Here is a 26,708-nt window from a genome sequence, read left to right on the forward strand (position 1 = left end):
CTCTCGCCTTGTGATGGATGGGTCGCGCCCCCGGAATTAGGTGGATCTGCACTTTTGCTCCTTGGAATTTCCCGATGCCTGGTTTGAACAGCGAAGGAAATTTGTTTAAGACCTGGGCACACGAAGTGTCATCAGTGGGCGATAGCGCTCGGACGTCGTCCCAGTTCCAGCGTATCTTTCCCAGCCAGCTCCTGCCGAGCAGCGTGGGTCCATCGCCCGGTACCACTCAAAGTGGTAACTTGTGCACCACTCCATCGTAAGAGACCTTTACGGTAGCACTGCCGATTACAGGAATCAGATCTTTTCAGTAAGTGCTTAGTTTCGTGCAAACTGGAGTTAAGACTGACCTTGAGGCCTTGTTGCACCACAGCCTTTCGAAAATCTTTTTGCCCATGATGGACTGGCTCGCGCCCGTGTCTAGCTCCATTGACAGCGGGGAGTCCATTTAGTTCAACATTCAGCATTATCGGGGGACAATTCATGGTGAATGTGTGCACCCCATGTACCTCTGTCTCCTCAATCTGAGGCTCTGGTTTGTCGTGATCCTCCATGGATCTGTCCTCCTCTGCAACATGGTGGTTTGCAGGTTTAACAGGCTTTGCAACTCGTTGGAGGTGTCCCATGTTTCTATGAGATCCCCCCCTCATCCTTCTAAACTCCAGTGAATAAAGGCCCAGTCGATCCAGTCTCTCCTCACACGTCAGTCCAGCCATCCCGGGAATCAGTCTGGTAAACTTTCGCTGCACTCCCTCAATAGCAAGAATGTCCTTCCTCAGATTACGAGATCAAAACTGAACACAATATTCCAGGTGAGGCCTCACCAAGGCCGTGTACAACTGCAGTGAGACCTCCCTGCTCCTATACTCAAATCCCCTAGCTATGAAGGCCAACATATCATTTGCCGCCTTCACCGCCTGCTGTACCTGCATGCCAACTTTCAATGACTGATGTACCATGACACCCAGGTCTCGTTGCACCTCCCCTTTTCCTAATCAGACGGCATTCAGATGATATTCTGCCTTTGTGTTTTTGCCACCAAAGTGGATAACCTCACATTTATCCACATTATACTGCATCTGCCATGCATCTGCCCACTCACCTAACCTGTCCAAGTCACCCTGCCCCCTCTTAGCATCCTCCTCACAGCTCACACTGCCACCCAGTTTAGTATCATCTGCACACTTGGAGATATTACACTCAATTCCTTCATCCAAATCATTAATGTATATTGTAAGTAGCTGGGGTCTCAGCATTGAGCCCTGCGGCACCCCACTAGTCACTGCCTGCCATTCTGAAAAAGACCCGTTTATCCCAACTCTGCTTTCTGTCTGCCAACCAATTCTCTAGCCATGTCAGTACATTACCCCCAATACCATGTGCTTTAATTTTGCACACCAATCTCTTGTGTGGGACCTTGTTAAAAGCCTTTTGAAAGTCCAAATACACCACAACCACTGGTTCTCCCTTGACCACTCTACTAGTTACATCCTCAAAAAATTCCAGAAGATTTGTCAAGCATGATTTCCCTTTCATAAATCCATGTTGACTTGGACTGATCCTGTCACTGCTTTCCAAATGCGCTGTTATTTCATCTTTAATAATTGATTCCAACATTTTCCCCACTACTGATGTCAGGCTAACCACTCTATAATTCCCCCTTTTCTCTCTCCCTCCTTTTTTAAAAAAAAAAGTGGTGTTACATTAGCTATCCTCCAGTCCATAGGAACTGATCCAGAGTCGATAGACTGTTGGAAAATGATCGCCAATGCATCCACTATTTCTAGGGCCACTTCCTTAAGTACTCTGGGATGCAGACTATCAGGCCCTGGGGATTTATCGGCCTTCAATCCCATCAATTTCCCTAACACAATTTCCCGCCTAATAAGGTTATCCTTCAGTTCCTCCTCACTAGACCTTCGGTCCCCTAGTACTTCCGGAAGGTTATTTGTGTCTTCCTTCGTGAAGACAGAACTGAAGTATTTGTTCAACTGGTCTGCCATTTCTTTGTTCCCCATTATAAATTCACCTGAATGGTGACAGATTAGGAAAAGGGGAGGTGCAACGAGACCTGGGTGTCATGGTACATCAGTCATTGAAGGTTGGCATGCAGGTACAGCAGGCGGTTAAGAAAGCAAATGGCATGTTGGCCTTCATAGCGAGGGGATTTGAGTACAGGGGCAGGGAGGTGTTGCTGCAGTACTACAGGGCCTTGGTGAGGCCACACCTGGAGTATCGTGTACAGTTTTGGTCTCCTAACTTGAGGAAGGACATTCTTGCTATTGAGGGGGTGCAGCGAAGGTTCACCAGATTGATTCCCGGGATGGCGGGACTGACATATCAAGAAAGACTGGATCAACTGGGCTTGTATTCACTGGAGTTCAGAAGAATGAGAGGGGATCTCATAGAAATGTTTAAAATTCTGACGGGTTTAGACAAGTTAGATGCAGGAAGAATGTTCCCAATGCTGGGGAAGTCCAGAACCAGGGGTCACAGTCTAAGGATAAGGGGTAAGCCATTTTGGACCGAGATGAGGAGAAACTTCTTCACCCAGAGAGTGGTGAACCTGTGGAATTCTCTACCACAGGAAGTTGTTGAGGCCAATTCACTAAATATATTCAAAAAGGAGTTAGATGTAGTCCTTATTACTAGGGGGATCAAGGGGTATGGCGAGAAAGCAGGAATGGGGTACTGAAGTTGCATGTTCAGCCATGAACTCATTGAAAGGCGGTGCAGGCTCGAAGGGCCAAATGGCCTACACCTGCACCTATTTTCTATGTTTCTATGAATCTGACTGCAAGGGGGACCTTTGTTTGTCTTCACTAATCTTTTTCTCTTCACATATCTATAGAAGCTTTTGCAGTCCGTTTTTATGTTCCCTCTCATACTCTATTTCCCCCCCTCCTAATTAAACCCTTTGTCCTCCTCTGCTGAATTCTAAATTTCTCCCAGTCCTCAGTCCTCATATTTTCAAATGCACAGCGATCTCTGAGGTTACATACTCAAACACAAAAACAAAATAAATTCCTGGTTTCAGTAGATGTTTTATTATATAAAGAGGTACAAATCTCAAGAGAGTGAAAGTGATAAAATTATTTTGTCAGTTTTACGTGAATCTGTAATCAAAATCTAATCAACATCAGCTACAAGTGGCAGGTAATTAACAAAACAGTTCTAAGCTTGTTTCCAAAATCGAAGTGCAGAAATAGAATTCATCTATTTGCTAATTTTGAGTGTATTTGTCATGTAATTTCACCAAGGATTTATATTTTCCTAAGATTTCTTATTTTTATTCTTATTCTTAACATGCAAAAATGGATTTTCTCTGTAGCAAGAGGCTGCTAGGAATGCCTATAAAGCCCAGGTTTGTTCACTTAATAAGTTGATAATGAAGCTGGAAGATGAACTTCGGCAGGTCCAAATTGAAAAGACCACAGCCCTCACTGACCTCACATCCACTCAAGAGCTGTGTTTGAAGCTGGATTCGAACAAAGAGATGATGATGAGGCAGGTGGCCAACAAAAACAAGGAGATGGAACAAGTATGTAGAATGGAAATATCTGAATTATTTTTTACTTTATTAGTTAAATTTGTCAGTGGGGCTCTCAGGTAGTCACCACATCGGGGCCAACGTGTAGAGCTCTTCAGGTTATCTGCAAAACCTGGGGCAGATTACATGTTTTCACTTGTCTTATTATAACAAACTAGTTTGTTGGAATGTAGCTAATTAAATTGCTGTTAACCTGAAATTTATCTTTTCAGAAATAAAGGAGCTGATATTTTCAGGGAGACGGGGATAGTATGGGTGAGGCCGAACAAAGGCTGAAGAACCCGGCAAGTCCGGGTCACAAAGGTCCTGTTGATCTTAACGGCAGGACTTCATTAACATTTTGTAGGCCCATTTCCCGCTCGGGTGCCGGCCAATTGTACAGCCAGGCCTACGGGCGGGAGGGTTCACAAATGGCAGGCGGCCACAGCTGGGGAGGGGACCCTTGAGGACATTCTCCGGCAATCAGGAGGGTGGGGGGGGGGGGGGCGGGAGGGGGAGACCTGTGATCGTGAGGACTTCGAGGGAGGGGAAACTTCCTTGTGGGGGGGAGGAGGGAAGGAACACTCCTGCTCCTCCTGGCCCATGAGGAGTGCTGAAAGACACACTTGCATTGGGGAGCCAGCAGCTCCCGCCTCGGTTTCACTGCCAAGTTTCCCAACACCTGGGAAACCTGCGCAGTAGCAGTGAATTTCAAAATGGATTCCAATTGCACTGTGGGAGCCCAATTTAAATATGTTAATTAAGCGCCCCACCTCTCCATGGTCGGACACTCAGCTGCCCCAATATTTGCTGCCATACAAAAGGGGATGACACGTGTGCGGTGGGTTGGTGTCGAGTATTTCGCTTTTGAACTTAACTCCCCTGACCTTCCCACCCGTTGTAGGGATGCTTAATATTGAGGCCAAACTGTCCACTGTTGAAAATTAACCTCAAGCATGGGTCAATTGCTCATATTCAAGTTTGTATTAAAAGAAGTTGGCCTCTCTTTTTAAGTTTCTTTTGGCCGCACGTATGATGGCAAACAAGCAATTTGTAACTGGATTCCCAAGGAATACAAGAAAGTACGAGTCACTCCCAATCACTTTTTCCCCCTCCTCTCCACTGTTGGGAAAAGAACATAGCTTTCATTCAGTCTTTTCCTTATTGGCTTGGCACAAATCTGGAACTGTTTAATCCCTTAGCCTCTCAGCATCTCCACTCAGTTCCAATATCTGTGGGCCATTGAAAGCAACTCAGATATCATGAATGAACTTAGCGCTGTGAAATTGGGCTGTATTTTCCTTGGAGTGTTGCTCTGAGGCAAATCCCCACTCTAAAACTAGCTATCCGTTTATTCCTCTCTTCTTACCCACCCACCCCATTGCCATCGATATTGGCTGCCCGCCCCACCAAATGTCAATGATGGTAAGAGAAGTGGGGCTTGTGCCTCCAGCTAATTTCCTTTTGCTCCTGCCTTTAGCCCGCTAATGGAGGGGAAGGCCACAAAAAGAAGCTGGTAGGGGTATTTTGGTAGCAGGAGACAGGGGGACTGGGTGAAAGGTAGACAATGGCCATCACCCCCTCCCCCAAACCCTCCAAATGCTTGTTGTTTGACTGCTGAACTCATTGAGTCCATTCAAAATGTTTTTCAGGATAATTTAGTAGTTTGTGCCCTTTTAAAACAGCCCCATCTCACTTCAGGTACCATGGCAGCACCATGGTTTTTTGCTCCCTGGCAGTGGTGCACTCTGGAGAGCAGAGAACCCACCTTGCATGCGCAACTTACTCAATTGAGGGAAGTGGTTCAGGACGTCCTGTCCTGACCCATTTCTAGTGGTGATTCCACCCCTTAACTCCATGCAATTAAAACAGACATTTCTATTACAATTTTAATTTTTAAAATAAATAATGGACTGGATTTTGCGGAGGTAATGATGGCAAAACTGTCGGCGTTGGCCATCATTACCCCCCTAAAACTGACTGCAACTTCAGGATTTAGCGCATACGCAGATAAACTCAAAAGTCCTGTAGGGTCAATCACTCACTGTTCCGAAACAGGTTACACTGTGGAACAACCCAGCGCCGGCAATCAGTTGAAATCACACACAAGGATGAAAACTTCCCCTTGTTGAAAGAGGTGTAACTGGGTTTTTAACGGCGTACTGACTGTTGAACAACCGTTTTGGCCCTGAAAAACTAATTTTATACTTGTGGAATGCCCAATGTTTCCATTAATATAATTAAGAATTACAAGTTATAAGTTTGTTTGATATTTCAGCTTTTACTTAATCATATGTGTATGACCCAATATTTATTTTGCTATCTGTAAAATTTATAGAAACTAACTTAGGAACTGTGCAGTTTACATCCTGGTTTGCTGTCTGTGACAATTCTTCAATGCGATGATTAGCTGCTTAGCCAGCTTGATGACATCACTGTTGCTCGTCGCTTAGGATTTGCTTGATTTGGCACTAGATTCAAACAATGGTCAGGATAGCTGAACTTGACGCCACAGAGATTGCTAGATCTCTGTGAGTAGCTTTCTTCGAGATCAGCAGCGAGCGCCGTCACTTTCCCGCTGACTGCAAATTCCAGGTCAATACCTCTGCTCGTCAGGTCTTCTCCCTCATGCTCCACTATGCCCTTCTCATTTTCTCTTATTTTTCTTAACTTTTAATTTATACCTATCTAATGCACCCTATTCCAAGCTAGGGTAGCAAAGGAATGACTGACTGAAACTTTTCTTATTCTTGAGTTTTTTTTATTCTCTTATTTTGTTTCTGTTTTCCTTGCTCTCAAAGGTCTCTCCCATCTATTTTGGAGGTCGGGGTCATATTGAAAGAAATTGGCACCTGACCTACTGACAACTTACTTTGTAGCCAGCCACTTCAAAGTTTGATGCCGTTTTGCTGCATATTAACCTAAAAGCCTTAACATAAGATAGGTTATGAACTCTGTGACACCAGCAGCCTAACCAGTGCAGTGAGGATTAATTCCAGAAAGCTTACACTGAAAATAGCATCCACAAAGGAATCTTTCTTCGATCACTGTCAGATGCGATCATCTTTAGTAAAGCTACACATGGATCAAAGTTACTTTTATTTTACTTCAATAGGTGGTTTAGCCTGTAATTTTTAGAGGGGAATTTTAATAGAACAGTAGACACTGTTTTCAGCCATAACCCAATAACATTTAGAGTTACAGTTTTTTAGCCAAGTTTGTAAAATAACAACATAGTTGCTTATCAAAAATGTTATGGTATTTACTTTGCTTCTATAAGGTTCTAAGTGAGCTTGAATCAGCCCGTTCTGAAATAGAGCTTTTAAGAAATCAGCTTTCAAGTGAGAGAACTTCAATAAAAAATCTGGAATCTCTGTTGGCATCTAATCGGGAGAAGAAGTTCCAAAGCCAAATGGTCACTCAAGAGAAAGAGACTGAAATACAGCTCTTCAAAGATAAGCTTTCCTTGGCTGACAGTAAACTGTAAGTACTGTGTTTATGTGTGCCTTGCACTATCCATCTGCATGTGTAAGATGTGAACCTGCCTCTTGAGCATCCCTGATTATAATCGCTCAACCATTGGTGGCCGTGCCTTCTGTAGCCAAGGCCTCTTTACCTCTCGTACCTCTCTTTCCTCCTTCAAGACGCTCCTTAAAACCTACCTTGGTCACCTGCGCTAATTTCTACTTATGCAGCTCGGTGTTATTTTTAAATCTCATAATACTCCTGTAAAGCACCTCGAGACATTTCGCTACGTTAAAGGCGCTATATAAATACAAGTTGTTGTTATTGGAAGTATTTTATTAAGTGAGCCTTCTTGATATGTTTCTCTCCTCATTAATTAGTTTTTGCTCCAATATGATTAGCCCCAGTGAAAGAAGCGAGCGATAACGCTGGAAATGTGAGATGGATAAATACTCTGTAGGTTCACTTGATTATCTTTGGGGATTAGAAACATAGAAACATAGAAAATAGGTGCAGGAGTAGGCCATTCATCCCTTCAAGCCTGCACCGCCATTCAATATGATCATGCAACCTCAGTATCCCACCCCTGCCTTTTCTCCATACCCCCTGATCCCTTTAGCCGTAAAGGCCACATCTAACTCCCTTTTGAATATGTCCAACAAACTGGACTCAACAACTTTCTGTGGCAGAGAATTCCACAGATTCACAACTCTCTGGGTGAAAACGTTTCTCCTCATCTCGGTCCTATATGGCTTATCCCTTATCTTTAGACTGTGACCCCTGGTTCTGGACTTCCCCAACATCGGGAACATTCTTCCTGCATCTATCCTGTTCAGTCTCGTCAGAATTTTATAAGTTTCCATGAGATCCCCTCTCATTCTTCTAAATTCCAGTGAGTATAAGCCGAGCCAATCCAGTTTTCCTCATATAGGAGGCAATATCACAGAACCGTACAGCACGGAAGGTCATTCAGCCCATCACGCTTCTGTCGACTCTTTGAAAGAGATATCCATTTAGCCCTATTCCCCTGCCTTTTTCCCATATTTGTTAACATTTTTAATTTTCAAATATTTATTCCCATCACTTTTCGAACCCTCAGAATAACACAAAAACACTCTAATCTCTCTCTATTTGTTTGGTGGTGATCTTAAGTTTATGCCCTCGAGTTATCAACTAATCAGAGGACATAGATTTTCCCACTTTATCATATCAAAATCTTTTGAACACCTCGATAAAATCTCCACTTAACCTTCTTTGTTGTAAGGAAACAAACCCACATTTCTCTGCTAATGGACCTTTCCCTAAGAAAAATAAATAGGTAAGATAATGAAAGAAAGAACATGCTTTTGAATAGCACCTTACCACATTTCTCAAATACCCTAAAGCGCTTCACATACAATGGATTGCTTGCAAATTTTGTTAAGTAGGCAAATACAGCAATCCCCACTTTGAGTACAATAACAACTTGCATTTATATAGCACCTTTAAAACATCCCAAGACATTTCACAGGATCGTAATCACACAAAAGTTGATACTGAGCCAATGACTGAGATATTGAGATGGGTGACTAAAAGCATGGTCAAAAAAAGTAGGTTTTAATGAGCACCTTAAAGATGGAGAGGCATGGAGGTTTAGGGAGGAAATTCCATAGTTTAGGACCTAGTCGGCTGAAGGCATGGCCACCAATGGAGGGGTGAAAGAAGTGGAGATAATAATTTTTATTTATATAGCATGTTTAACGTAGTAAAACATTGCAAGGTACTTCACAGCCATGTTACAAGACATAAATTTGACACCGAACCATAAAAGAAGAAATTAAGGCAGAGGACCAAAAGCTTTGTTGAAGAGGTAGGCTTTAAGGAGCGTCTTAGAAGGAAAGAGAGATAGTGAGGTGGAGAGGTTTAGGGAGGGAGTTCCATAGCTTTGGGCCCAAACAGCTGAAGGCACGGCCACCAATGGTAGAGCAGTTATAATGAGGGATGTTCAAGAGGGCAGAATTTGAGGAGCGCAGACATCTAGAAACATAAATGTTTACAGCACAGAAGGAGGCCATTTCAGCCCATTGTGTCCACGCCAGCCGACCAAGAGCCACATGGTCCTTGGTCAGTAGCCCTAAAGGTTAAATATAAACCTATGAACAATGACGGAAAGACAAAGATCACCCAGCCCAACCAGTCCGCCTCACACAACTGCGACACCCCTTATATGGCAGGGGGATGGGAACCTATGCAGGGAGACAGAGGGAAGTAGAATGGGGGCAGAAGCAAAAGATAGAAAGAAGAAAAATAAAAGTGGAGGGCAGAGAAACCCAAGGCAAAAATCAAAAAGGGCCACATTACAGCAAAATTCCAAAAGGGCAAAGTGTATTTAAAAGACAAGCTTGAAGGCTCTGTGCCTCAATGCAAGGGGTATTCGTAATAAGTGCACAGGCAACAATTAGTGAATATAATATAATTGGCATCACGGAGACATGGCTCCAGGGTGACCAAGGCTGGGAACTCAACATCCAGGGGTATTCAACATTCAGGAAGGATAGACAGAAAGGGAAAGGAGGTGGGGTAGTGTTACTGGTTAAAGAGGAAATTAACGCAATAGTAAGGAAGGACATTAGTTTGGATGATGTGGAACCTGTATGGATGGAACTGCGGAATACCAAAGGGCAGAAAACGCTAGTGGGAGTTGAGTACAGACCACCAAACAGTAGTAGTGAGGTTGGGGACAGCATCAAACAAGAAATTAGGGATGTATACAATAAAGGTACAGCAGTTATCATGGGCGACTTTAATTTACATATAGATTGGGCTAACCAAACTGGTAGCAATATGGTGGAGGAGGATTTCCTGGAGTGTATTAGGGATGGTTTTCTAGACCAATATGTTGAGGAACCAACTAGAGAGCTGGCCATCCTAGACAGGGTGATGTGTAATGAGAAAGGATTAATTAGCAATCTTGTTGTGCGAGGCCCCTTGGGGAAGAGTGACCATAATATGGTAGAATTCTTTATTAAGATGGAGAGTGACACAGTTAATTCAGAGACTCGGGTCCAGAACTTAAGGAAAGGTAACTTCGACGGTATGAGGCGTGAATTGGCTAGAATAGACTGGCAAATGATACTTAAAGGGTTTGACGGTGGATATGCAATGTCAAACGTTTAAAGATCACACGGATGAACTTCAACAATTGTACATCCCTGTCTGGAGTAAAAATAAAACGGGGAAGGTGGCTCAACCGTGGCTAACAAGAGAAATTAAGGATAATGTTAAATCCAAGGAAGAGGCATATAAATTGGCCAGAAAAAGCAGCAAACCTGAGGACTGGGAGAAATTTAGAATTCAGTAGAGGAGGACAAAGGGTTTAATTAGGAGGGGGAAAATAGAGTACGAGAGGAAGCTTACCGGGAACATAAAAACTGACTAGACTGCGAAAGCTTCTATAAATATGTGAAGAGAAAAAGATTAGTTAAGACAAACGTAGGTCCCTTGCAATGAGATTCTGGTGAATTTATAATGGGGAACAAAGAAATGGCAGACCAGTTGAACAAATACTTTGATTATGGTCTTCACGAAGGAAGATGCAAATAACCTTCCGGAAGTACTAGGGGACCGAGGGTCTAGTGAGAAGGAAGAACTGAAGGATATCCTTATTAGGTGGGAAATTGTGTTTGGGAAATTGATGGGATTGAAGGCCGATAAATCCTCGGGGCCTAATAGTCTGCATCCCAGAGTACTTAAGGAAGTGGCCATAGAAACAGTGGATGCATTGGTGATCATTTTCCAACAATCTATCGACTCTGAATCAGTCCTTATGGACTGGAGGGTAACTAATGTAACACCACTTTTTAAAAAAGGAGGGAGAGAGAAAACGGGCAATTATAGACCGGTTAGCCTGACATCAGTAGTGGGGAAAATGCTGGAATCAATTATTAAAGATCGCATTTGGAAAGCAGTGACAAGTCAGCATGGATTTATGAAAGGGAAGTCATGTTTGACAAATCTTCTGGAATTTTTTGAGGATGTAACTCGTAGAGTGGACAAGGGAGATCCAGTGGATGTGGTGTATTTGGACTTTCAAAAGGCTTTTGACAAGGTCCCACACAAGAGATTGGTGTGTAAAATCAAACCACATGGTATTAGGGGTAATGTACTGATGTGGATAGAGAACTGGTTGACAGACAGGAAGCAGAGAGTCGGGATATACGGGTCCTTTTCAGAATGGCAGGCAGTGACTAGTGAGGTGCTGCAGGGCTCAGTGCTGGGACCCCAGCTATTTACAATATACATTAATGATTTAGATGAAGGAATTGAGTGTAATATCTCCAAGTTTGCAGATGACACTAAACTGGGTGGTGGTATGAGCTGTAAGGAGGACGCTAAGAGGCTGCAGGGTGACTTGGACAGGTTCGATGAGTGGGCAAATACATGGCAGATGCAGTATAATGCGGATAAATGTGAGGTTATCCATTTTGGGGACAAAAACACGAAGGCAGAATATTATCTGAATGGCGGCAGATTAGGAAAAGGGGAGGTGCAATGAGACCTGGGTGTCATGGTTCATCAGTCATTGAAAGTTGGCATGCAGGTACAGCAGGCGGTGAAGAAAGCAAATGGCATGTTGGCCTTCATAGCTAGGGGATTTGAGTATAGGAGCAGGGAAGTCTTACTGCAGTTGTACAGGGCCTTAGCGAGGCCTCACCTGGAATATTGTGTTCAGTTTTGGTCTCCTAATCTGAAGAAGGATGTTTTTGCTATTGAGGGAGTGCAGCGAAGGTTCACCAGACTGATTCCAGGGATGGCAGGACTGACATATGAGGAGAGACTGGATCAACTAGGCCTGTATTCATTGGAGTTTAGAAGGATGAGAGAATATCTCGTAGAAGCAACAAGATTGCTAATTGCTAATTTTTCAAAAAGTGGATAACCTCACTTTTATCCACACTATACTGCATCTGCCACTCATTTGCCCATTTACCTAACCTGTCCAAGTCACCCTGCAGCCTTTTAGCATCCTCCTCACAGCTCACACCGTCAGCAAGCTTAGTGTCATCTGCAAACTTGGAGATATTACACTCCATTCCCTCACCCAAATCATTAATGTATATTGTAAATAGCTGGGGTCCCAGCACTGAGCCCTGCGGCACCCCACTAGTCACTGCCTGCCATTCTGAAAAGGACCCGTTTATCCCGACTCTCTGCTTCCTGTCTGCCAACCAGTTCTCTATCTAGTACATTACCCCCAATACCATGTGCTTTAATTTTGCAAACCAATCTCTTGTGCGGGATCTTGTCAAAAGCCTTTTGAAAGTCCAAATACACCACCTCCACCGGTTCTCCCTTGTCCACTCTACCAGTTACATCCTCAAGAAATTCTAGAAGATTTGTCAAGCAGGATTTTCCTTTCATAAATCCATGCTGACTTGGATTGATCCCGTCACTGCTTTCCAAATGTGCTGCTATTTCATCTTGAATAATTGATTCCAACATTTTCCCCAATACTGATGTCAAGCTAACCGGTCTATAATTACCCGCCTTCTCTCTCCCTCCCTTCTTAAAAAGTGGTGTTACTTTAGCTACCATCCAGCCCATAGGAACCGATCCAGAGTCAATAGACTGTTGGAGAATAGCTAGGGGATTTGAGTATAGGAGCAGGGAGGTCTTATTGTAGTTGTACAGGGCCTTGGTGAGGCCTCACCTGGAATATTGTGTTCAGTTTTGGTCTTCTAATCTGAGGAAGGACGTTCTTGCTATTGAGGGAGTGCAGCGAAGGTTCACCGGACTGATTCCCGGGATGGATGGACTGACATATGAGGAGAGACTGGATCAACTGGGCCTTTATATACTGGAGTTTAGAAGGATGAGAGGGGATCTCATAGAAACATGTAAGATTCTGATGGGACTCGACAGGTTAGATGCGGGAAGAATGTTCCCGATGTTGGCGATGTCCGGAACCAGGGGACACAGTCTTAGGATATGGGGTAGGCCATTTAGGAATGAGATGAGGAGAAACTTCTTCACTCAGAGAGTTGTTAACCTTTGGAATTCCCTATTGTAGAGAGTTGTTGATGCCAGTTCATTGGATAGATTCAAAAGGGAGTTAGATATGGCCCTTATGGCTAAAGGGGTATGGAGAGAAATCAGGAAAGGGGTACTGAGGGAATGATCAGCCATGATCTTATTGAATCGTGGTGCAGGCTCAAAGGGCCAAATGGCCTACTCCTGCACCTATTTTCTGTGTTTCTATATTTCTATACTGAAACCTTCTACACTCCACCCCAACTGGAGCCATGTGATCTCCTGGGAGAGGCAAAAACCAAATAAAAACCCTGTTGTGTATGCAATAACTGTTAGATTGAGTACTGTTTAACTCCAAGAGGTATAACTTTGGCTCTGCTTTATTGAGGCCTAAAGTGCTTAATAGACAAAATGGCTGGCCTTTTATACTTGGGCTGCACACACGTGCGTGCAGCGCAATGGCCTCCAACTAGTGGCTAGTGATCCCAAAAGTACCTACATGACAATACCCCATCCCTGAGATATTAGCACAGTCTTTTACAAATTGAGACGGTCCAATGTTTTATGCTTGCAGGTTGACTGTCTCAGTTCAACTCCAGCCTTGGGTGAGTGTTCAGAGCCAGTTGTGACTGGTGGCTGGATGGCTGACCTGGTGGGAATGGCAATGGCCATGTCAGGGAGTGAAAGTCCATTTTCATTGAACATATCAGTGATTGAAACACCTGATTCACTGATGACCACTGAGTCCTCTGATGGCTGGGGGTAGGTTGGTTGGTCATCAATTGTCTCTTCCTCCGACTGTTCCAGTTCGTTTGTGTGCCGCAGCTTTGTCTGATCCATATGTTTCTTGCATGTTTGCCCATTTTTGAGCTTGACAATAAATACTCTGTTGCCCTCCTTGGCCATGATAGTACCAGCGATCCAATTGGGACCATGACCAGAATTCAGAACATATACAGGATCATTTGCAGAAATATTGCGTGACACAGCTGCGTGATCGTGATACCCTTGCTGACTTTGTCTTCTATATTCAACATGATTATTCAAGTCAGGGTGTACAAGAGATAGCTTGGTCTTAAGACCTCTCTTCATTAATTCAGCAGGCGAGACCCCGCTAAACGTGTGTGGTCTTGTCCTGTATGTAACTAAGCAGTATGCATGACAGGCGGGTCTGCAGTAACCCTTGGGTTACTCGCTTCATACTCTGCTTTATGATTTGGACAGCATGTTCTGCCTGCCTATTGGATGCAGGTTTGAACGGTGCTGACCTTACATGTTTGATGCCATTGAGTTTCATGAATTCTTGAAACTCCTGACTGGTGAAGCACGATCCGTTGTCAGGCAGACCATGTGTCGCGAACATGACGCTGAGATTCTCAATGGTAGCTGTGGTGAAACAAAAGTAAAAAGAAATCAAAGTGTGACATCCCAGCCAAGTGGGTAAGTGATTGACTAGTGGATTGGTGAGTATTTAATCTTTTTCTTTTTCTTTTTATTTCCTTAGCAGGAGGTAACCTTTGGCATTGTTGCCAAATTAAGTTAATTTAAGGGTTAAGTCATGGCATAGAACCCAGACCCATGTCATGCTCCTCCTCTGCTATGTGGGAAGTCAGGGCAGTGTCCCTGACTACTATGTGCGCATGAAGTGTGTCCAGCTGCAGCTCCTGACAGACCGCATTGCAGCACTGGAGCTGCGCATGAACTCACTCTGAAACATCCGCGATGCTGAAGATGTCGTGAATAACACATTTAGTGAGTTGGTCACACCGAAGGTAAAGGTTACTCAGGCAGATAGGGAATGGGTGACCATCAGGCAGAGCAGTGGAAGGAAGGTAATGCAGCGGTCCCCTGTGGTTATCTCCCTCCAAAACAGATATACCGTTTTGGGTACTGTTGGGGGAGATGACTCATCAGGGGAAGGCAGCAGCAGCCAAGTTCATGGCACCATGGGTGGCTCTGCTGTACAGGAGGGCAGGAAAATGAGTGGGAGAGCTATAATGGTAGGGGATTCTATTGTAAGGGGAATAGATAGGCGTTTCTGCGGCTGCAATCGAGACTCCAGGATGGTATGTTGCCTCCCTGGTGCAAGGGTCAAGGATGTCTCGGAGCGGCTGCAGGGCATTTTGGAGGGGGAGGGTGAACAGCCAGTTGTCGTGATGCATATAGGTACCAATGATATAGGTTAAAAAAACGGGATGAGGTCCTACAAGCTGAATTTAGGGAGCTAGGAGTTAAATTTAAAAGTAGGACCTCAAAGGTAGTAATCTCAGGATTGCTATCAGTGCCACGTGCTAGTCAGAGTAGAAATAGCAGGGTAGTTAAGATGAATACGTGGCTTGAGGAATGGTGCAAGAGGGAGGGATTCAAATTCCTGGGATATTGGAACCGGTTCTGGGGGAGGTGGGACCAGTACAAACCAGACAGCCTGCACCTGGGCAGGACCGGAACCAATGTCCAAGGTGGGGTGTTTGCTCGTGCTGTTGGGGAGGGTTTAAACTAATATGGCAGGGGGGTGGGAATCTATGCAGGGAGACAGATGGAAATAAAATGGGGGCAGAAGCAAAAGGTAGAAAGGAGAATAAGGAAAGGTGGGGGGCAGAGAAATCAAAGGCAAAAATCAAAAAGGGCCACATTACAACATAATTCTAAAAGGATAAAGAGTGTTAAAAAAACAACCCTGAAGGCTCTGTGTCTCAATACAAGGAGCATTCGTAATAAGGTGCATGAATTAACTGCGCAGATAGCTGTTAACGGATATAATGTAATTGGGATTACGGAGACATGGCTCCAGGCTGACCAAGGCTGGGAACTCAACATCCAGGGGTATTCAATATTCGGAAGGATAGACAGAAAGGAAAAGGAGGTGGGGTAGCGTTGCTGTTTAAAGAGGAGATTAATGCAATAGTAAGGAAGGACATTAGCTTGGATGATGTGGAATCTGTATGGGTCGAACTGCTGAACACCAAAGGGCAGAAAACACTAGTGGGAGTTGTGTACAGACCACCAAACAGTGGTCGTGAGGTTGGGGGTGGCATCAAACAGGAAATTAGGGATGTGTGCAATAAAGGTACAGCAATTATCATGGGTGACTTTAATCTACATATAGATTGGGCTAACCAAACTGGTAGCAATACGGTGGAGGTGGATTTCCTGGAGTGTATAAGGGATGGTTTCTAGACCAATATGTCGAGGAACCAACTAGAGAGCAGGCCATCCTAGATTGGGTCTTGTGTAATGAGAGAGGATTCATTGGCAATCTTGTTGTGCAAGGCCCATTGGGGAAGAGTGACCATAATATGGTTGAATTTTTCATTAAGATGGAGAGTGACACAGTTAATTCAGAGACTAGGGTCCTGAACTTAAAGAAAGGTAACTTCGATGGTATGAGACGTGAATTGACTAAGATAGACTGACGAATGATACTTAAAGGGTTACTGCACTTTAAGTGCCCATCCAACCATCTCTTAAATGTGGTGAGGGTTTCTGCATCCACCAGGCAGCGAGTTCCAGATTCCCACAACCCCCTGCATAAAGAAGCCCCCCTTCAAATCCCCTCTAAACCTTTCACCAACCACCTTAAAACTATGCCCCCTCATAATAGACCACTCCACCAATAGAAATAGGCCATTACTATCCACTATGTCCAGGCTCCTCAATATTTTGTACACCTCAATGAGGTCTCCTCTCAACCTCCTCTGTTCCAATGAGAACAAACCCAGCCTATCCAATCTGTCCTCATAACTAAGATTCTCCATTCCAGGCAGCATCCTAGTAAATCTCCTCTGCACTCTCTCTAGTGCAATAACGTCCTTCCTATAATACAGTGACCAGAACTGCTCACAGTACTCCAGCCTAACAAAAGTATTATACAATTTAAGCATAACCTCCCTGCTCTTATATTCTATGCCTCGGCCAATAAAGGCAAACATTCCATATGCCGCCTTAACCACCTTATCCACCTGGCCTGCTACTTTCAGGGATCTGTGGCCAAGCACTCCAAGGTCTCTTTGTTTATCTACACTATTATGTGGCCTACCGCTTAATGTGTATACTCTTTCCTTATTAGCCCTCCCAAAGTGCTTCACCTCACACTTCTCTGAATTAAATTCCATTTGCCACTGTTCTGCCCACCTGAAGAGGAGATTGATATCCTCCTGCAGCCCATGACTTTCCTCTTCACTGAGCCCTGTGGAACCCCACTGGAAACATCCTTCCAGTCATCAAAACATCCATCAATCATTACCCTTTGCTTCCTACCTCCAAGCCAATTTTGGATCCAACTTGCAACTTTGCCCTGTATCCCATGGGCTTTAACTTTCATAACCAGACTACCATGTGGGACCTTATTAAAAGCCTTGCTAAAGTCCATATATACTACATCGTATGCACTACCCTCATCGACCCTCTTCGTTACCTCCTCAAAAAAATCAATCCTGTGGGGTTGTGAGGCAGAAAAAGATTACAGAGATGGGGAGGGACAAGGCTATGAGATGATTTGTAAACAAGGATGAGAATTTTGAAATCGAGGCGTTGTTTAACCAGGAGCCAATGTAGATCAGAAAGCACAGGGGTGATGGGTGATCGTGACTTGGTGCGAGTTAGGACATGGGCTGCTGAGTTTTGGATGACCTCAAGTTTATGTGGTGTAGAATGTGGGAGGCCAGCCAGGAGTGAGTTGGAGTAGTCATGTCTAGAGGTAACAAAGGCACGAATGAGGGTTTCAGCAACAGAAGAGCTGAGGCAGGGATGGAGGCGGGCAAAGTTACGGAGGTGGAAAAAGGCGGTTTTAGTTATGCCGCGGATATATGGCTGGAAACTAATTTCAGGATCAAATATGACACCTAAATTGCGAACAGCCTTGTTCATCCTCAGATTGATGCTAGGGAGAGGAATGGAGTCAGTGGTTAAGGAACACAGTTTGTGGTGGAGACCAAAGATAATGGCTTCGGTCTTCCCAATATTTAATTGGAGATCATTTCTGTTGTTGGACAACAATCTGACAATTTAGCTACCAAGCAGGGGTCGAGAGAAGTGGTGGAGAGGTAGTAGTGGGTGTCGTCAGAGTACATGTGAAAACTGACTCCGTGTTTTCAGATGATATCGCCAAGGGGATATGAGATGAGATGAGATGCACGAGAGGCCAGAATTGTAGGAATGCACAGTTCTTCAAGGGTTGTAGAGCTGGAGCAGGTTACAGAGATAGGGAGGGACGAGACCATGGAAGGATTTGAACACGAGGATGAGAATTTTAAAATCGAAATGTTGGTGGACTAGTCGCGAGCATAGGGGTGATGGGTAAACTGGACTTAATGCAGGTTAGAATAATGGCAGCAGAGTTTCGGATAAGCTCAAGTTTATGGAGGGTGGCAGATGGGAGGCCGACCAGGAGCGCATTGGAATAGTTGAGTTTGGAAGTAACAAATGCATAGATGGTTTCAGCAGCAGGTGGGCTAAGGCAAGGGTGGAGATGGGCAATGTTGCCGACGTAGAAGGGCGGCCTTTGTGATGGCGAATATATATGGGGTAGGAGGTTCAAGCTTAGGGCCACTGCTGTTTCTGACACTATATAATTCAGGTTTCTTTTTGCTTTGTTTGCTGCACCACAGATCCATAGACCTCTTTCAGCTTCATTGTTGTTGGCTATTTCAACACCATTCATGAATTACTTATGTCACCCCTAACTGAATCCTATATGCAGTATCTAATACTTGTCACTCCTTTTAGAATACGTTTGACCACTGTAATTTTCTAACTAAGAAATCATTTTTCCCTGCCAATGTTCTTCCTTTTTCTCGTGAAAATTATAACTCCGGCTTGGGTATGGTTCCATTGGTAAGTGGCCATTCTTCATCTAGGAACATGGGCAGTGAGTCAGCAGGCCATTCAACTCGTCACAATGATCTCAGTCTTCCTGTCTTCTGCGGGCATCCACACACATGCACTTTCCAGCAGGTGTCATGGAAAATAATCCTGGTGATTTCCTGCCTCACCCCTACTACTCAAATGTATTGACGTCAATTGTAGTCCCCTTCTTCTCCCCAAACTAGCAAATGCACCACAGACTAAATATCAAACATTATTGGTCAGTCTGGCACAGTACCACACCATAAACAATTTCTAAGTGCTTATTAGTAATTTTGCAGATCAAGACTAAAGAAAATAAATCCTCTGAAATCAGAAAATGCAGATGTAGTTCCCACACAATCTTCATCATAGCATTAGCCTCATCAGCGGAGGTTTAATTTATTCATTTTTGAAAAAAAAATCAGGATGCCTCTGATCACCACAGTCAGCGCACAAGGATGTGAGACGGCCACAATGCAGATTTTGAAATCAGTGCATCGGGCTTCTCGGTGACATAGCTGTCATCAGTGTAGTCTACCTCCTCTATCCTAAGTTAATTGGCCCAATTTTTTATGAGACTTCCAATGAGTCGGTGGTATTCTCTGTGGTATATTTATCCTTTCAGGACCGTTGTAATTCTACCCGATTGGCTCCAGAGACAAAGAGCAGGTACTAGTAAATATTGCACCACCTCTGCAACATCCATTAATGATGGACAGCTTCCAGACTATCAGTCCAGCAAGCAAGCGATTTGTAGAGCGTATCTTACTAGCACTGATGACGTGATGAGCACACCTATACTAATCTGTTGCTGTATTGATTAATTTGAAATTGTAGTGATGTAACAGCTGGACCACATAAACATATATCGATTATTGATTGAATAACATTATCTCAAGTCATTAAACGTGCTTTCCAGTAACTCAGTAGATGCAGACAACATTTTATCAGTGTTGCACAACAGAAGAAACTGGCCCACTCACAATTGGAGTAGTCATTCCTTGTTTATCCTACAGATGGGGTTCTGACTTTGAAAAGTCAGTCAGAACATAAACAACACTTTTTTAAAGTAAATATCCTCAAGAACTTTTACTCAAGGAATCCAGATTTAATAGTTTTGTTCCTCTATGTCATGCGCAAGACTTATTGTGCATTTAATATTGTGTTTGACAGGGCATCTCAATCCCGTGAAATTTCTCAACTGAGGAGCAAGGCCGCAATGCTTGAAACCGAGTTAGATATGGCGAAGCGGCAGTTGGGTACTGAGCGATTTGAAAGGCACGTGTATGTTTTGGTTTTTTTTCACTGTTATAATGGTCTCTATCTAACTACTTTATGCTGGTGTGATAATTACTAGTCCACAACATTAAACAATGCTGCATTGATCATGCCAACTGGATTACATTCCCTGCGCACACTAGATGCTGCACTTTCCTATAGAACATGCAGCCCTATTGTTTGTATGCAGGTATGTGCATAGAGGTATGGCATTCTGAGTTTCAGAAGAAGCTGGAGCATCCAGTGACGTTCACCCAAAGATGAATCAAGCAGAGGGTGGTGGTGAAGCTCAGGGAAATATCAGTACAATTGTGGTTATGAAACTGGGGTTTTCTGCTTGTCCTCTCGCCAGCCCACGATTTCCCCCTCTTCATTTTAATGGACAGGAAAATTGTGGGCTAGCACTTCCTAAAGCAGAAAATCTGGGCCAAATATTTTCCCATTTCTGCACAAATCCTCCTGGGGGAGCTGTGTTCTAAGGTGCTTGTATCAACTTGAGCAGTCCAGTGACTCCTCAGTGGAGTATTATTGTGTTGCCTCCAATTTATTTGGTAACTAGAATATAGCAAATTGAAGTGTGATTTAACTGCTCCAAATTATGATTCTTGTGCTGGATTTACACTGCTACTGGCATAAATCCGATATGAAATGATAGTGTAACCGAGACAGTCATGTTGTGCTTTTTTTTGCTAATTAAAAGCTCTCCAAATGTACTTTTACAGGGAATGTGCTGTGCAGGAGCTTCGTCGACATGGCCCTTCTTACCGTACTACATCACCACCTCAACCTTCTTTAAGTCCAGCATCACATTCACCAGACCGTTCTAGCCGCCGATCTCCTGATTGTACCCTAAACAGATCACTGAACAGGTATCTTTGGCGCATACATTCATGCAATCATGTTGCTCAAGCGTGTACCTTAATCGGGCTAAAAATGTTCAGAAATCCAAAAGTAGTTCTGACTTGATCTACTTTGGCTATATGTACAGCAAATAATCATAGACTTCAATAAAGTGACTAGAAGAATTGCATTAATTCATCACAATATAGTAATGTTTTGAAAAAAAAGGGGCCATTAGTCCATTTAGCCAAACCATTGCCAATCTCCTATCAGGTTCCATATACTTGTACACTGTTCTTAAATTAGGTGGAAGTTTCTTACATACTGAGGGCAGGGTTTGCCTACAGTTGGTGGCTGCAAGCCACAAGCAGTTAACAGGGATTGTGCTTGGTATTTAAAAAAGATATCAGGCAGGTTGTACTGTTTTTGAACCTACAATAGGGTTCTACTTTTGAGCCCCAGGATAAGAAAGAGGGTTGGGCTATATACAGGATACTGAAATATATATTGAATATATTTAAGGTGGAAATAGACAGATTTTTGAATGATAAGGAAGTCAAGAGTTATGGGGAGCAGGCAGGGAAGTGGAGTTGAGGCCAAGATCGGATCAGCCACGATCTTATTGAATGGCGGAGCAGGCTTGAGGAGCCGAATGACCTACTCATGCTCCTATTTCTTATGTTCTTATGAAATGTAGTAGTATCTTGTAGGGTCGTTCAAATACCAACCAGCTCTATTCTGTTGCTTTCAAAGCGATTGGTTACACGGAGGATATGATGTCATGGGCAACTATGATGGTCAAATGAAACAAACAAGGTAACTCACAAATGACTTCACCACGGAAATCAGCTTCATGAGTGGAGGATTTTGTGCCCCACCGCTTGTGAAAGTGCTGATTCCTTGCTGGCGTATAGATTCACACCTCGAGTCTCATCGCCGAGAGCATGCAGAAATCAAGCATAGGCAGCGGAAAGAGCATTCGGCAAACCTGTCCCACCCACCCCTTCCCTCAACGACTATCTGTCCCACCTGTGACCGTGACTGTGGCTCTCATATTGGACTGTTCAGCCACCTAAGAACTCAGTTTTAGAGTGGAAGCAAGTCTTCCTCTATTCCGAGGGACTGCCTATGAAGATGATGATAAATCCACAAGCTCTAGCTACTTTCCAAAAAGGCTTCCTTATTGTGTGAACTTAAGACAGTGAATGTTGGCAGGCTATTTGAGTGTGGAAAGCATCAGAGGTGAAACCGATCTTGGCTTCACTCTACATCTGTTCATCTGCACTTTCCAATAGGGATCACGTCATAGCCACCAGGAGTGTAATCCGTTCTGATTTTTGTTTCTCCCCATCCCTAGCCCAGGGACATCGAAGCCCTACCACAGCTCAGTAAATGCACACCAGAGATTCGGCCTTGGACTTGCTGGTTTACACTGGCTTGTGCCATTCTCCACAATGCTCTGTGTTTTTATCATTTTCACAGCTCAAAGAAATCAGTTAAAGCTGCTTTGTGATGTCGTCACTGTTATATCATGCCCAGTTGGAAATTAAAACATTAAAAAAAACAGAGTGACTGCTGCCAATGAAGCGGAAGCTGCGCGGAAGCTTTCTGCGCATAAATGTCAGGTCCCAAATAAGAAAAAGTAACGCAACAGTAAGAGGACTTGATAACGATAAACAGACCCCACAAGAGTACAATAAAATTCTCACAATCTGACAACATCTTAATATCGCCTTCAAGTCACATTTCCTCGTTAAATTTTACTTGAAATTTTAGCAGTTCATTCTGATGAACTAATCACACTGCTGCCATTCTCTCTCTTATCTTGTTCCTCTCCATCCTCCCTCTCGTTTTCCTCCCCAGTCTTTGTCTAGCGATCCCCTCTCTCTCTCTCTCTCTCTCTCTCTCTCTCCACACTGTCTCTACCCACTTTCTCAATGATCCTTTTCCCAGCCGAATAAATCCTAACATCCTGTGCCTGCATTCTGTTCACCAGCCATGTGTTCAAACCACAACAGACACCCCAGGGGAGTACAATAACACTCTCTCAATCTGACAACATCCTAATATCACCTTTATTACATTACAGACCTCACAATGCCTGAAATTTCTACCCCTCACCTTTCTCTCACCAATCTGTGCAACGTCTGGTGAGAACAACCAAAAAACCCCACTGGAACTGTACATGTGCAACTACTTTATTTCATTGGCAGCAGTCTAATCCTTTTTAAAATGTCAAATTATCCATCATCGATCCACCATCTCTGCTGAGTTGGAAAGTTGGTTGGTTGGCCAGCTTGCTCCCAGTCTCAATGTCAATGCTCCCATCAGCTCACTGTCAGACAGCATAAAGGACTTTCAGGCACAACTCCTCCCTCTGATTTTCATCCACCTACAGGGAACCATTTCATTCAGTTTTTCCCTGTGGGGTGCAGCTCCGATCAGGAACAAAGCAGACTGGAGAATGAGTTTGACTACCCCCCGCCCCCCCCCCCCCCCTCAAATCCCTCACTCCATGGTGTCAGCCTTTAATGCTCTAACCTTAGTACCACGCGGTGCCTAGAAAGAATTTTTTTTGACTGACATATCTCCACACAAGTGATTTAAGTGATCAAGTTGTTATGGTTGTTTTGATTGTTCATGTTGTTTCCACTTTTGCGTCTGTACCGTGCGAAGAGGGCAGGGCAGGGCAGTGGGATCAGTTTTGGATTGTTCTTGCAGAGTAAGAACTGGCATAGACATGATGAGCTGAATAGTTCCCTCTGTGCTGTAAACTGCTCTGATTCCAGGAACTGCCAAATAGCTAAGAGTGTTGATGTGATACCTGCATACAGGAGAGATACATGGGTGACTTCGCCATTTCAGACACTTCATACACGAGTAACCTGGGTTTAACTCCTATTAATAGTTGAGTGCAGTTAAACTTATTCAGATAAAAAGGGTCTTGTCTTTAGTTATCAACATGGGGGTGGGTTAGCAATTTCGTGGGACAGGCGTGATAGACCAGATGGTCTTTACCTGTCCGTCATTGTTCGTATGTTCATAGTGGTGGTGCAGATCATTTGCATTCCCATCACAGCCAGGAAGATAGAAAAAAATTGAAATCATAATTTAAAAATATATATTTTTTGTATAGTCCGTAACACTGTATAACACAATAAATATGATTTTAATTTCAAAACTTTATCCAGCCATTACTGGATACAACATCATGTGCACAACCTTTTCTCATTTGTCAAAATACATAAATCAACATTTAAAAAAACGCATTATGCTCAAAAGCCCATATTGTATTTTTGCAATGCTTTTTCTTTGCCATAACTGTGTTAAGTTGGTGGCCATCTGAAACAAGCCTGATGAAGAACTAATTGTTTTGAATCGCTATTACATTTCTTGTACTCTCAGGTTGCAGTGCCATTGAGCAGTGTTACAGAAAACAGACTTTTTATTTTCACACTAGCTCATAGCAGTGATTGAAGTTTGGTATTACAATGAAGAATAGTATGCGCATCAAAATACAATCATTGGTGAATTTATTATGAGTTATAAAAATTGACTGTAATAGCTGTGGAAATTTTAAGGAGCTTATAGTAATTTAGGTTGATTTAGCTGAGGCATAATCTGTGTGAATCTTCAGCCCTGCAAACCTGCTCAGCATGACCAGGATCCCATAACCTGGAGTGTTTTTGCCTGTCTGGTTCATTAAATGATTGAGGAGAAGTCTTTAGATTTATTTACAGTAAGAGCCTGCCAGTTCACTCGTTGCTGCCCAGCTCTGCAGTGTCTGATCCTATATTCTTATGTGGAGGTAATTGCTGAACCTGAGCCCCAATTGGTTTTGTACTCAGAATCAATATTAGAGCTAGCTGCTTCAGCCTGCCACTTCACTTCGTTATGTAGACCACGCATAGACACTGAAAAGCAACAACATTTAAAACAAAAACGCAACAACTTCTGAATTATTTTAAATTGGAATTATTCTTGTTTCCATCCAGAGCATCATCTTTAAAGGAGTTCTGACTTTACTGAAGATTTATCTCCACAATCATTTGGAAAAGAAAATGAACCTTGCAGACATTCAAGAGGAAGATCTTCCATTTCAATTCAAGTGAATTCTGTATGACCAATTTTGTTTGAACGTGTTAATGAAGTGCCCATACTTTCACCTAATATGCCAGAGAATTTTACTTTGCCTACAGCTTTTGTTTTTCCTTCTTGGGAATTTAAAAAGCGCGAAGAGATGCAACTTTTAATGACCTTTTCATTCATTGTCACATAATCTATAGACATTTCTATGTCTTGTGCTCTAGCTCAACTTTTTAAGCCAGTATCATTAACTGAATTTGAACACACGCAGTTAAATGATGTCAATAAATTCATTGAAAGACGAACCACTTGTACACAATATTTTCTATAGCCACTGTTATAAACTGGAACAGGAGGAAGAAACTTAGGGGCAGAAATATGAGTCATTTGTGCCTCCCGTTTGTGCCCCGGGGGTGCTAATTACTTTTCCCCCTGATCACGGTGCCGCTAACGACGACTCAATTCCGCAGGAGTTTAGCAGCGGCGGCAACTGGCAGCGCCCCACTCCACTGCGCCGGCGATGATGGAGCAAAAAAGTTGGGAGTGCCCCCTGAAGCTGTGCCGGGTGATCATAGCAACAGCTTCAGGGGAAGCATACTGGGCAGCAGGCTGCTCGCAGGGCGCGAGTTAAAGGGGAGGTGGCGTGCGTGGGGAAAAAAATATCAGCCGATTTGCATGTCGTGGCCTGTTGCATCCTTCAACGTGGAGTCCATGCCACGATCTGGCAGCCCGGCACTCCGCTGATGCCATGGCACCCTGCTCCCAAGTGGTCCTGGTAGGGACCTGCAGAGTCTGCAGCTTGGCCCTCCCTTTTAATGAAGGGGAGGGGCCCTTTTTACGAGGCAGCGCTACGCACCCCTCACACTGTGCTTCCGCTCTGTTAGCACCCAACACAGGAAGTGGAGCGCGTTGCTGATTGGCTGCACCCATCTGCAGCAATTCCAAAATCGTTGCTTGCTGGCGCCAGTTAAAGCTAGCCTGCACCTTTTAAAGGGGAGGTGCATTGTGGCTGGCGCGGATGCTGGCAATTTTCAAGAAGTGACTCTGATCTGGGAAACAGTGAAGAATGGCACAACATGGGAGAAGGTGGAAAGTAGGAGAGATGTCCTGTAATCGCAGGGGGCTTGGTGGCCCTCCATACACATGCTCAAAAGGCAGTGGGAGCAGATAGCCGTGAAGATCAGTGCCAGTATAGCCCCGAGGACCTGTATGTAGTGCTGCAAGAAATTCAATGACCTCACACGATCGGTCAAGGTCAGTGAATGAATCTTCAAATGCCTTATCCTACCACAACACAAAAGCAAAATACTGCGGATGCTGGAAATCTGAAATAAAAACAGAAAATGTTGGAAATACTCAGCAGGCCAGACAGCATCTGTGGAGAGAGAAACAGAGTTAATGTTTCAGGTCAATGGGCAAAATTTTACACTTTTGTGCAGATCGCCCAAAAATGGGCGTTATTTCCAGCGTGGGTGGTAAAAATGGGTTTTCAGATCACCGCCGGCTTGTCACCCATTTTCAAAGCCCCTAGTCTCCATTTTAAAAATTGGGCTTTGCCACGAGCGATCTGAAATGGGCATTAGCGTTAAATCTCTGATCTTCTGCTGTAAAGTGTCGCCGTCCTTAGCAACGGCATGGCAACGCTCGATTCCCACGATTC

At 43.8% G+C, this 26,708-nt stretch overlaps 1 protein-coding gene across 1 annotated transcript in view; it reads left to right on the forward strand.

Moving 5' to 3' along the window:
- Positions 1-25,353, forward strand: part of tsga10 (testis specific, 10) — a 156,078-nt gene extending 130,725 nt beyond the window's left edge. Inside the window, exons 13-17 of the mRNA XM_070892429.1 lie at positions 3,329-3,538; positions 6,807-7,009; positions 20,018-20,122; positions 20,845-20,991; positions 24,958-25,353. Coding sequence (XP_070748530.1) covers positions 3,329-3,538; positions 6,807-7,009; positions 20,018-20,122; positions 20,845-20,991; positions 24,958-24,982 — 690 coding nt within the window. The 3' untranslated portion in view covers positions 24,983-25,353. The remainder of the gene's footprint in view (positions 1-3,328; positions 3,539-6,806; positions 7,010-20,017; positions 20,123-20,844; positions 20,992-24,957) is intronic.
- Positions 25,354-26,708: the final 1,355 nt, after the last annotated feature.

This window comes from Pristiophorus japonicus, chromosome 10 (genome assembly GCF_044704955.1).
Source record: "Pristiophorus japonicus isolate sPriJap1 chromosome 10, sPriJap1.hap1, whole genome shotgun sequence".
In the NCBI taxonomy this organism is placed as follows: Eukaryota; Metazoa; Chordata; class Chondrichthyes; family Pristiophoridae; genus Pristiophorus; species Pristiophorus japonicus.